Source organism: Sinohyriopsis cumingii, chromosome 4 (assembly GCF_028554795.1).
Source record: "Sinohyriopsis cumingii isolate HCF-2022 chromosome 4, ASM2855479v2, whole genome shotgun sequence".
Taxonomy (NCBI): domain Eukaryota; kingdom Metazoa; phylum Mollusca; class Bivalvia; order Unionida; family Unionidae; genus Sinohyriopsis; species Sinohyriopsis cumingii.
In genome coordinates, this window is record NC_142964.1 from 119,081,024 (window position 1) to 119,094,996 (window position 13,973).

The window sequence follows — 13,973 nt, forward strand, 5'->3', positions numbered from 1 at the left end:
TGTGTCAGAATTCATTTAGCTGGAACGGGCTCTTTTTCTTCTAGAATCTTGCCCGTTCTCATTTCTTTTCTCACATTTTGAGATGCTCTTAAAAAAATGCTCTTTTCCTTGACATTTATAATAGGCATTATCACTTTCTTTTAACTTTAACTGTATCTAGTTACTCATGTCTTTGAGATTTCTTTTATTGGACGTTTTAGACGTTCCATATTCCAGTGTACTTTCTACTGAAAGACATATCAGGTATCTTAACCTTTAGAATGGAGTTTCCACAGAAGTCTTGTTGCAATTGTATTTTTTGAATGACAGTAGCAGGACTTATTGTGCTTCGTCCATCTTCAGAGACTGAAGCTGAATCAGTGTTTTCTCTCAGTTAGGTGGTACTTATATATAGGGACTGAGACGTATCAAATCAAATTTGTATCGTCATCAAACGATCACACCTTTACCAGACGCCATGCGACTACGACCGGAGCGTTGGCAGACGTTCACCATATCGACTTTGAAAAGGACACGTGTGACACAAACACACCATAAAATAAATAAGCATTTGCAATCGAATGTTATATAAAAACTTATTGAAAAGGGTGTGTCATAGGATGCAAGAAAGATTTTGTGCCAATGCATGTTAGGATTCATCTGTGAAAACGCTATAAGACTTACCATGCCACGACTTACGTCGACCATGTTACATCAAATTACTTTGGCAAATATCGGTGACACCATTTAAGTCTTGGAGTTAACATTCGAAAACAAAATGTTGCTGACTATGCCAAAGATTTATGACTTATGAATAAAAAAAGAAAAACCTTAGCTTTTCATAAATGGAATTTTTTGTAGCATTAAAATTTCAAACAAGTATAAAATGTTTTACGTTCCTGGTGACTGTTTTAGAGTTGTCAAACGACTCGAGAGATAAGGTTGCAGCTTTCATTCTCAAAGTGATTTAACAAATGTCAGATTGAGCAAATTGGGTAGCTCTGTATCTTCACTATCATTATAGAATGTTTATATCTGAACCCAGTGGGACAGGCGTTCCCCAACTTCTCAAATGTGCTGTCAAACACAAATACCTTTTGTCCCATCGTCTTCAACAGCTTATCCTTTTATTCTACAAAATTTGACAATCTGCTTACATGTTACTCTAAGAATACTTTACGTTTGTACAATGGATTCCTCGCGAAAATAATGAGATCGTGTCTGACTTGAGTCGAGAGGTGCTTGACTTTACAGATAACTTACACATCCTACCTCTGTTCGCTTGAGTTCTAGTTTCGGTTTCACCAACGTGGATATGTGAGACAGCCTGGCAGTAGTTTCCCTACTTTCAGTGGTTCTTTATGGGTGCTATCATTCGTCTTCCTCCACTACACACACCCACCCACACGCACACACACGTACACACACACACACACACACACACACACACACACATATATATATATATATATATATATATATATATATATATATATATATATATATATATATATATATATATATATATATATATATATATATATATATATATATATATATATATATATCGTTACCACCTTGTAACACCACAAAACTAAACCAAAATGCTCGATGTAGAACCTGCCTGTCACGACTACTTGAAATCTTGTATCAGTTCGTTTCACTAATGGTGTCATGAAGTAGGTCCAGTCACTTAAAAGTTGCCTTGCTCGCTTCACTCAAAGTGTAATAAAGCCTATCAAAATACTATTCACTCCTTTCATGTAACCGTATTAAACATAACACATTAACATCTGTTGGAAAACAGTTCCAAATAACTGCTACGAGGGTTTCCTTTGACAGCACGACAATTGTTATTAGGATGGAGTGACATTCCAAATAAACACCACGTTACTTTTGAAGAAAACAACAACATAAAGTAACTTTAACACAATTGGTTGCTTCAAAACACCACATTAAAATCAAAAGGCAAATCATCTTCAAATCAAGTGGAATTGTATCTCCAGGCGGTGTAATTTTTCATTCACTTGGATAATGGGTTATTATACCGTTGGTTAAAAAACAAAACCAATCTAAGAAACAAAAACAATAAGACTTGTACAGGGTTCACACTGATCATCTTGTCCAATGAAGACTCCCCGCAAAGAGAATGAAACCTCCTTCAAGAATGAGAGGTACTACTGCCAGATTGAATACGTACTAATGATGTCTTTGACTATAATCCCCTTATCGTCTACTCATCGGCTACTCATGATGTCAGCCAAAGCTCATTTAAGACAAGTATATCCTCATCCAATGACAACCCATCTCTAAATAGACTTGTAATTCTCTGTTGACGTGGTCATCTTGCTGCACCAGTTGCTTCTCCAGCAGACAAAATGTGGCAGTCCCTAAGAATGAAGTGCAAGACAGAACAGATATGTTACAAAATACACTGAATGGACAAACGCCTCGTCATTCAGTAGTGCGTACAGACACGTCGATACTGCTCCTTGACAATCAGACGAGACGATATAAACGCCGGACAAGACTCACTTTTGTTCCTCTGAATAAAAATGTCTTCCTCTTAATGTTCACACCATCATCGACTTCGAAAGATGTCAATCAGGAATGGAAAACAGGCTTCACAGTATTGATTATCAAGTCACTGCGATGTCCTATCAGCAAATACTGTCCTCCGATGCGAAAACAAATCATTCAAACTGTACCTTAAGAAATCATAAATACGGTGAGTGTTGTTTTACTGTCACTAAAAGTGTGCTTTTTTATAAAATATGGAAACAGCGATTTGGACAATATGCACGTTGTTACGAGTATATGCTCTTAAAATAAGTAACAGAAAAGAGTGAAGACAACAAGCTTTGCGAAATTTAACATATAATTTATTTCCATAGAATACAAAGTGAAAATGAGAAAAAAGAACTTCCGATATTGCGAATTAAATCCCAAAATGATCCAAGAAATATAGACACGGATATATATTCGATTATTGAATTGCAGCTTCACAAGACATCGATCATGAAAAGGAGTACAAAAGGTAAATGACACTAACACGCCGTTAAGTACCTTCTCCGATTTCATTCTCCCAAGAACTACAAAAACAGCAAGCATAGTGAATATCGTATGTACAACGTGTTTATGAAACACAAATCATCTTTTCTGACAAATTTGTATGGTTTATATATTGTGTATATAATAAGCCTGTGCAATTTCGATTACTGATTTCTGTTCTTTCAATGTGCATGCACAAAGCGTCGACAACGAGAAAATTGTTTACCGTGAGGTCTATTGCTGCAGATTTTGACCACGATCATTTTACTTATGATGTTAAATTTCTAAGTATCACAGATGAGTCTCGACATGAAACAGTGGCATTTATGGAAGCAATATTCAGCTGTAGTGGTATGTATAAATGAATACTATTATTTTCTTATTCTCTGTTATACTTATGTCAATAAAGCCATACTATCAGATAGAATATAAGACATTTTACAACAGAACTCATATGTCGTACGCATTAAATAGTCAGAAAAGTTCGCGTTTTATAATCCAATGCGAATATTCTTGTTGGAGACCGATTCATGTACACACGTTCTTATTATAATAACGATTTCGCACATTTGTTGTGTTGAAATAATTTAATACGCATCAAAGTTATTTTGTGTGCACGAATGCATAATTTATTTCATTGTATTCGCACTTTTACTTGTCTCGTGTATCATTTGGCTCATGGATTATAATTTAGGGTGTTACAGGGTTCATTCGTAATCAGTTGAGAGCGTAACTAGGATATTGCGTCAATGGTAATGGCGACGCAGACTGGGGTACGATACTGTTTTCTTCCACGAGAGGGACCAAACGTTATGGCCTAACGGTTCTGCAGGATATGAATGTTTTTGATGGATCCTTAGGCAGGCGGTATGGAGTTAACTATACCTATCCTTCTTTTACCAGCTGTCTGTAGCTGTGGATCATAAATATCACATACTAATTACATGGGTGGCACGAGATAATATCATTGCATATGTTGAAATCGATCTATTTGACATGACACCAACGATGATGTCTATGCAAGAATCCCAGTGGACAGAATTTCAACTGTTTCATCTTACACCAATTCAGATCATATCGAGTTTGAAATCAAATGACCAACCGAAAATTATATCGATCTTGTTATTTGTTTCTTATTCATAAAGTCAAAGTTCTTACAACGGACAAACCAATCTAAGTGCTGATGTCATAATAGTTCCCTGAACATCTGTGTGCATTCTTTGTTCAGCGAAATTGATTTGTACTTGAATAAAACCATGTTATAAGTATCATGGACACTTTCTCGTATCGAGCTTAGATCGAAACATTTCTTAACGTACGGAAAAGAAGCCAAGTACACACAACTCGATGCATCAGTGTTGTAGAAACCTAACTCATTTTAGGCCTTCAAAAACGACTTGATTAGCGCTTCTGGTGCTCTTAATAATGTTAAATTTAACGAAAACCAAAAGGATATAAAAATGCGATGCGATGTTTGGAAATGATGCATAGTTTACATTTACACATGTGGTTGCAAGAAAGATATTTAGTGAATGATGTGTATGTACGTCTGAGACTGAAGAGAATTAGTACCGTGTTCAATTTAATGCCCGTTTCTTACGAATACAAAATTAACAAGTCAGATTCTAATTACAATATGAGTATGTCTTACCTAAAATCGGAAACGACATCAATCAAGTTATGTCTTCCAAAATCAGCTGATTAAACGTGGGTTCATTTGCATCGTCAGGAATGTTGCTCTCAACGGAACTATGAATGAAAAATCATTTATACTTCCAACACTTCAACGTGTCGAATATAGACGACACCCGGGACGGTCAGATGTTGTGCATCAGACACTTTGAGCCCAATATTTCCAGTGAAATTCACGAGCTCTAATTTGACTCTTTTTGAAGCAACACGAGAATTTGAAACCAACGATACTAATGAAGATTATGCAGAAGGGTGTGATTTGTGGAGTTTTTAGTTCCCTCCAGATAAAGGTAATGCCGAGGAGGAACATATATAATCTATAAATACAGATCAACTATGAATGGAACTTCAGTTTGCACTTGCACTTGAATTAAAATTGAACGTTATATTGTATGCCAAATTTGTCAATACTTCTGAAATAAATATCTGAAAGAAGTGATTACAGACGTCATTGGCATTAGCATGTTGTTTTCCATCCAGATAATAAACTACAACGGTAACAGACACTGAGTGGAGAATAAGAAGGGAAAAGAACAGTCATGATGTCTAGCATAAGAATAACACTTTGTCTCCTTTGGTTTTGGTTGTCAAATTTATCATTCTAGTCAAGCACAACACTACAAATGTTTGATGATCAGTCAATAAGAAAGAGCTGGAAGTGTAACAATAAGAATAGACAATTATCCCAGAACAGAAGATCTTGAAAGAGTGTTATAAAGGCTTGAGTGACCATTTCCTAACTACCTTTGGATTCCCCATAGAGCATACTGACTTGGTTTGGACGCGGTTTCTCTGGAAACTGTACGAAAACAGAAATCCTTGGTTCATCATGGTTAAAACAATTCACCCTGTACCAGGCAATTGCATGTCCAATCTTACTTCACAACGTTGTTAACCTTGGAAATAATTTCATATTTAACATTTTCTGCATTTTCTGCATTTTGGTATTTGTTAGTACATGTTAATGACCGGCTTTAGGCAGTGTTCTTCATTAGTTCATAATCGAGTTAAAGCGGTTTATTAAATAATATCGATGGTTAAAATTGATGATTGACTTGATAAAATATATGTTATGGTTCTCTTCCTCCCCGCCTCTCTCTCTCTCTCTCTCTCTCTCTCTCTCTCTCTCTCTCTCTCTCTCTGAATTTATAAGGGAGGTGTTTTCTTTCACTTCGGATTCTCAACTATTTCCATTCATCGTCGATCTTGTGCAGAAGAAAAATGATGTGTAACTGGAAGACTAAGAGAGATCTAAGTTAATTTTGATTATGTTCGGGACTGTTTAGACCAAGTGGAGGATATACCAAATTGCTTCCCAGCAAGAGAACTATCAAGAGGAGGGGACCATTTCAAATCAGCTATATAAACCTCGATGTCACCAATTTGACAGGACCAAGTGGAAAGAGAGAAAATATATGGGGACACCATGAAGATCTGGAGCCCCCCCCCCCCCATGACAAATGGGATTTGGAAAGTGACGCTAATCAGCTAAGGTTTCCCTCTCCATCTGTGCTGACCCTTGGCGTAGAAAACAAAGGATTTCTAACCTGAAGAGCACCTGCAGAGAGGTGTGACCACTTACAGAAAGTGTGACTAGAAAAATAGCCCTTTTCAGGGTCATTCAGTTATCTCAGAATCGTGGATACTATACAAACTATTGCCAAAATTCTCTGTTTTATTTGTGTATATTATTGAGTCTTTATCTTAAAAAACACTTTAAAATCCTTCACCATAAATATTGTCTTGAGTAATTGTCTATCAGTATATATATATATAGAGAGCGTTTGCGTCTTCTGTGGCATTGATCGTCAATTGTTCAAGATGGCATAGCACTATAAAGTGGTAAAGTGGCCGATGTTATGAAAGGGTACAAAACCTCTTACACCAGGTCAACTTAAGAAAGAAAATGATTGCAACTGCTAGGACGAAAGAAAGAAATAGATTACAACATCTATGTAATTAATAAGAGAGGTGATGGAGGAGGAGAAATATATAAAGAGGGTTGGGGATGAGGACAAAAGGAAGAGGACACGAAAAAAGAGGAAAAGTGCTACAAACGCAGGATCAAAGTTCAGAAGAGCCTAATAAGCAGGAATAGCGGTCCATGAAATATTGCCACTTAAAGCAGATGTAGCCGAAACAAACATAAAATACAAGCAATAAACAACCCTTTCCATTGTTATTACCAATGAGCCCTTCATGGCCACTCAGGTCTTTCAGAAATATAAACACTTCTCCAATATTACCAATATTTACTTATCTTTCTCTTTGTTTAAATTTTGGTATGTCTTTCACAATTAAAACTTAAATCCCTCTCCACTCTGTTGTAATCTGTGTGAAAGCAAACTGGCATCTTTGGGTGTATGGTTTGTGTATATTCCTAAACTCGCATCTCCTAACATTTCACTACCAAGGTTAATTGATTATGATGGCGTCATGTCTGGCAGCTTTGTTTATAAGGAAATTATACGGAAGTTATACGAGATAGTTGGGAAAATTTATTTGCTTTTGCTTAAAAGTGGTTTCACTTCTCTTAAATCCATTTTCTTTCATATCCTTCCCTTTTTGCGCGAGCAAGTGAAGGTGCTGGTCAGTCAAAACGACGTATTGGTTAGTATGTGTAGGTATTAATGAGTAAGCGAGTAGATAAGTGGGTCAGTCAGACAGCATATTGGTTAACAGGTACGGTTTTTTCAATAACATTACCATTCCCATTGTATCCTTGGTGTCATTTTTGTAAACCAAATGCGTAGATTCAGAATGAAATCTCATGTGACTTTTTAAAATTATTTTAATCCTGTACCCATACATACCCACAATGTAAGTCCTATAGATTAATGTTAAATTCCGCTAGTACCTATAGGAATATATTAATGATACACCAATGATCATTTCTAACATTACTACTCTCATTACCATTTAAGCTACTAACAACATTTCCCTTGTACCTCTACCGATCCACAATAATAATCACACAGACTAACATTAAATTTCTCTTTTACCCATGCAAGATATAATAAGATGGCCGCCTATGTTCATTTCTCTTGTAATCCTACTGACCAATTTTACCTATCTTGACTGCCTATAATACTGGTGGGTGGGGTTATCATACTTGCTGTTGATCAGTCGAACTTTTGTTTACCAACAATTTGGAGAGTAACTGACAAAATTTAAACTTGATATGATTTGTTCAAAATGTTGACATTTTCAGTTCGTTTTTTAAAGTCACAGTCTTGCGCTTAACAATTGTAATGTTACTTATATGATTTGTACGCTAGAAGTAAACCATTAACACGAATGCTCTATACTAACCCAGTCACAGAATATATCTTTCGCATCTGCATCATCACTGGCATTTTCGTCATCAAAGTAGTCCCCACAGATAGATCTAGCTTTCTTACACATTTCTATGTCAGCATTTTTCACACGAAAACTTTTCACACGGCCCTGAACAGAATGCTTTCCTGTAATTTCTAGCGTTTTGCAGACTTTCGTCCAGTCCTGAAAAAAAAATGTATAGAAAGAGCTCTTTACTTTGACCTATCCCTGAACTGGCTCATCATCAATCCATTTTAATTAGGTATTCGTGGTCTGCAAAATCATAGTCGATAAAAATTGCTTTTGATGAAAGTACAGAAGATGAGATGTACCATATAAAATAAAGTCACGTTAGATAAGTTAATAATAATAATAATAATAATAATAATAATAATAATAATAATAATAATTCATTATTATTATTATTATTATTATTAGCTTTAGTATTATTAGCATTATTATAACTATTCTCATGAAGATTTTCATACAAACATTCAAAATTTGTTTGTAAATAATTCTTAATAACAGTCTATATCAACGCGAATAAATATTTTAGAACTTTAAATCGTAGAGAAACTTCAAACTATTCCTATTATTATATTGGATAAGAAAAATTGCGCAAGAAGAAAATATTAAAGAGGAATGCAAACTAAGCAGAAGACCATGATATTAAGGAACTACGCTTAGCTAATCCGAGCAACATAAACTTGTGTCAGTGACTAATAAGCCATAGGGAGTACACAGCAAGAAATTAATGTGCTGAAATTAAGTTTAATTCACTTTATACAAACCTATTATCATCTATAAGATAAGGCCTTGATGGTAAGAATATTATGCACTGGCTTTGTTCATGCAGTCTTTACTGGCAAGAAAATATATTATTATGAGCATCATCAATTACAATCTATACACTCAAGGTATAAATAAGAGAAGAGTACATAATATAAAGACGGCAATAAGGCATATTCACATTGACGGTTAACTTGTGTCGCTGATAACTTAAGGACCTACAACTAACTAATTAGAGCAACACAAACTTCTGCCGATAACTAATAAACCGTGAGAATGTGCATTGTTAGTTATTAATGTACTAATTTAAAATTGGACAATTCAGATCAATCCACTCTATATACTCCTGTGGTTAGCAAATAAATAAATATGGGATAACCATTGTGTTAATCAACATTGGGTTAGTAGTTTTGTGCCAAATCTTGACTGGAGATGAGTGTGAAAATCAATGGTAATATTTCTATCAGCACCAATGGAAATATAGTTTGAATATAGTGCTTGCCTTGATGAAACCTTCCCATTTTCCTATCATAAGTAAGGTAGCCATCATGATGTCATGGAGTTTTTTGGATGGAACTTTTACTTTTGCTATGTCTTCAATTTTCTTTGGATCCATTTGCACGACTCTTTGTTTGGCATCACGCAATGCTCTCATCTTCTTTTTAACTTCCTGGAAAGAATTTGCGACGAATCAATGTAGACTGAAAGTACCTGACAATGAAACTATAATTGTCATTTTCCAGTCCTAATAGGTAAATACTGATCAAGCACATTTTTTACGACAAGTATCTAATGCACTGTTTGTCCCCAAAATGTTTGGGGACATGGCACAAACTGTCAAAAACCATTACAACAAAAAAACACGGTCGTCGCACTAAACACAATTGCCACTGACATATCTCTATTGGATAATAAATAAAATCGTTTTCTCCAGAAACTAGAAAAATACAACAAAACATTATTTGGACATAGTTGATGGAGATTTAGAGAGTGACAGATAAATACATTGCTTCAGATCAACTGGAATTCATTGATTTACTTCTTTGAGATAAAGGAGCTAGCAACATATGGTGATAAGTGCTGGTTGCATCATTTTCCCTTGTACGACTTTCCTTTCTAGAGAAACATGAAGCAACCCATCAGAACTGTACTAACGAAATGGTTGAACGTAGTAATATCTCTTCCGTTTAATATATTTATAAATTGCATCTGCGTCTGATCAAGTAGTATGTAACATGCGGTCTGTACTTCATTTTAATTTTGTTGTTGTTGTTGTTCTAGGGTTTAACGCCATTTTTTCAGTACAAGATAGGCTATACATGGCTGCCAGTATAACTGGTGGAGGAAGAACCCTGGAAAACCCAGGGAAGAACCACCGACCCACGAGAAGCTACCGGCAGGCTTTCCCACGTACCAACGTTAGCCGAGCCTTGGACTCGAACCCACGCAGACAGAGGTGAGATGGCAGTGATCCGTAACGGAGAGCGCTTTAGACCACTCGGCCACTCAGGGCCCCCTCATTTTAATAAAAGTTATGGTATAGGTGCACATTAAAAAGAACGTAGTAACAGCATAAAGACCGACAATGGCTTTAATAAGTACAGTTCATTTGTATTAGTTAACTGTCAGCTATACGATCTATATGGCGAACATGTAAACCCTGAAGCACGTACGGACACCGGTTTATTTTTTGACTGAACAAGCTTTGGTATCGTTCCTAGTATTTCTTATGAAGAGTAGATCTTTGCATTATTGTAGTTCATCAATTACTACATGGTACCTGTTGTGCAGTGTCCTCCTTGTCGTTGGTGAGAAGGTAGTTACAAACGTTGTTGTAGTCATCTGAGGCAAGGTGATCTTCACTAGTGTTGATTTGTAAGCCATATTCCCCACTCTTTGGAAGCAATACCTTTATCTTTATTTGTTTCTCCTTTGCCAAGGGTTGTTGGTCGATACATTTTTGTAGCTCGTCGCTCGAGATTTCATTATGGAAGAGTCTGGTCTGCACCTTTACAGGCTTCAGAATTTTAAATGTAATCGTTGTACCGTTTTCTTTACGGAAATTCACAACAGCTTGCATGTGTGATTCAGCCTGGAGTCCCCCATCCTTTGTGGTAGAGTTGGGTCCAAATCCAATTGAAGGATTAATTGGAAGTGGTTGGCAATTTTTCATGGTTTCATCGCATAGTATTCTAAATTCACAAAGCTCTTCAATATTTCCTTTTGTTGTGCCACCGCGAACCTGTAACTTATATACTCCAGTTTCAGCAAAACGCATCTCAAATCCAAAGGTTCCGGATTCTGTCTTATAGAGTACATATCGGTCAAGCTTTGTATCCTTTGACAATTCTTTTCCAGATTCCTTTTCGTTGTAGAAAAGTTTGTACCCGAGAAACATCCTTGGGTTTCCTTCCAACCTTATCTCACATTTTCCATTCACACTCTTCAGTCTTCCGCTGAAGTTTCCCAATATGTTCATTCCTTGTTCAAAATATTGAAAATAGCACAGTGGAACATCAGCAAATTTCTTGAAGGACCATGGTTCCTTAAGAAGTTGCCACTCTTGTTCCTTGGGAAAGCAATCGAAAATGAGATGATCTGGGTCTGTCAAAAAGTAATAGTCATTTAACTGTGTTATTTCTACTCCAGCAAAGCTTCCTTCACGTTCGAAAACTGCTTCACCTAGAAATAGAAAAGGCATTTTAAATATGGTCTATTTATTTAATAACATATTACATTGTTTCATGAGTTTAATGCAGTTTGACCGCTAATGAATTTGATTATTTTTTGCAAACCCTTGCCTAAATGATTTGGTAGACGCATAAAAACTACTATATGTGAAGCCATTCTATATCACGTTTAATGCAAGGGCAAATATTCGTCGGTTATGTTTTCCTCAAACTATATTTTGCACAAATACGCGATGAAATTCCCGCTAACTCTTTTAACCTTTACAATTTCGTCAAACGTATTAACATTGCATTCTATGTGAATAGATGTTCTGAATTCCCCATCATAAATGTGTCAAGCGATAGTGTAAAACTCATTGTTCGCAATAAATTCACCATGTTATTATTTCCTACCCTGCGATTTTGTGTCTTCTTTTTTGCTGTGTACAGCACATATTCATAATTTCCGTTTTAATGAATGTATCTTGATTTAATAACCTGTAAATATATTGCTTACTTCTTAGAGCTTAGACTAAGTTGATTTTACCGTCACGTTCCACCTCCATCCAATTTCCTTGTGTAAATCCTGCCACAGCCGAAAACGCCCATTGCGGAACTATCAAGCGCCATCCTTTGGCAACATAAACGGCCACCCACTCTCCCTGGAAATGTTTTATTTCTTCATCCGGCATACCTACTTCATAACGCATTGCTTTGACGAAACCACGTATGACAACACAAGGCAGATTTGCTTCCCTGAAAGAAGAAGCAATATTATATTTATCTCAGAATTAGAGAAAACTGCTCAGATGCGACAGCCATGAGTTGACAAAGACTGTCACTAAGTTAGTTGCTCGTAGATTTATTTTCTTCATAGTTTTGATGATTCGAGAAATTGGCAAAATTTCCTCAAAACACTTAAAAAATATTAATGAAACAAATTAATAAAAAAAACCTTCAATACTCTATGCTATCAATAGGAATCAGAAAATGTGTCCGTCTCTATATAAAGTCTCTCTCTCTTTCTCTGCCTCTCACAATCCCGTTATAGTTTTCCTTTACTCTTAAAATATTCGAACGAAATAATTATATTAAATGTACTCTCTGACGATCTAAAGCAACACACGAAAACAGGACTATTTGGGCCTGAGGTTTCCCACCTAGCTGACATCTGCATAATAGCAAAATGCAAGAGATGATAGCCAGGAAATCTGGATCAATAGGAGACTTCGGAAGAACTTTGCTTTCTTCTGCTGTTCATTGCATATCTTAAGAAAACAATGGTTTCAAAGTTTCTCTATTTTTGCTATCATCCTCCATATTTAATAAGATATATGCATTATTTACCTTTTGTTGAAAGGGCGCACAGTTTGGACGCTTTTGTCCAAGATTGTCAAATTCTCTTTAGACGATTTGTATGTGTTTCCATTTTTTGTTATAGCCGTCCTATTCTTTGAAGGATTGGAATCATTTGTACATAATTAAAGGCCATTATGCCTAAATGATTTCCATCGAATTATAAAACTCTACTGAGTGGTTTTCGAAACGAAGTCGTTTAATGAATTTTACAGATGTAGTAATGGCAGCCATATTTTATGTTGAATCTGCATCATTTTTATAAATTTAAAAGGCCTTCAGACCAAAACGAGATTTTTCAAACCTGGTTCGAAAATATTAAAGACGTTTTAAGAACAATCTTTTCAAAGGTTTATCTACTTCTAATAACGGCGTTCATATCTGGTGGTGGACAGACATGTGTGTATAAATTTGCTATGTCAATATGTCATTATGTTTTCTGTCAAATACAGGTTTTCTTTAACTATTGCGTTTTTAAACTTTTGTTAAAGAGGTCATATTTATTAATGGATCGGCATCATTTCTCCAAACTCAAAAGGTGTTGTATTAGGATTAGTTCTCACAAAGTTTCTCAGATTCTGTTGAACACGTTTTGAGAAGTCGTTTAATGTATTTTTAGTTGTTAGTAACGGCAGCCATATTTAGTGTCTAATCAGCATCATTTGTGTGAACATAATCGTCCAATATATCAGAAAGCTCTCTGTCAAAATTTATGAAAAATATGTTGATTGGTACTTGAGAGGTCACTTAAACTGTTTTCCCCATTATCAGTTTTAGTAACGGTGATAATATTTGATGGTGGATCGGTTTTATTTGTACAAATTTGAAACCCTTCTGTCGAATTTGTGTAATGTCTGCTGAGCGGTTTTTGATATTGCGTTTAAATGTTTTGTATTTTAAGTAACTGTATTTATTATCCGATTGGTATTATGCAACTTAAAAGGCATTATGCTGAAATAAAGCTGCTTACCAAACTTAAACGAATTTTTCAGCTGTTTAAGTTGCAAATGTAATTTGTTGACGGATACATTAACGAAGTATGGACACTGCGTTACATCATGTGCTCACATGGTTAATGTTTAGGACCAGGTGAACTAAAACGTTTGATTCATATTGATT

General features: G+C 35.6%; 1 protein-coding gene across 1 annotated transcript in view; it reads right to left on the minus strand.

Annotated features, from left to right (window-relative positions):
- Positions 1-13,973, minus strand: part of LOC149801986 (hillarin-like) — a 53,922-nt gene that overhangs the window by 4,140 nt on the left and 35,809 nt on the right. Inside the window, exons 4-7 of the mRNA XM_089956385.1 lie at positions 12,046-12,254; positions 10,610-11,511; positions 9,332-9,499; positions 8,035-8,223 (exon numbers count right to left, since the gene is read on the minus strand). Coding sequence (XP_089812511.1) covers positions 8,035-8,223; positions 9,332-9,499; positions 10,610-11,511; positions 12,046-12,254 — 1,468 coding nt within the window. The remainder of the gene's footprint in view (positions 1-8,034; positions 8,224-9,331; positions 9,500-10,609; positions 11,512-12,045; positions 12,255-13,973) is intronic.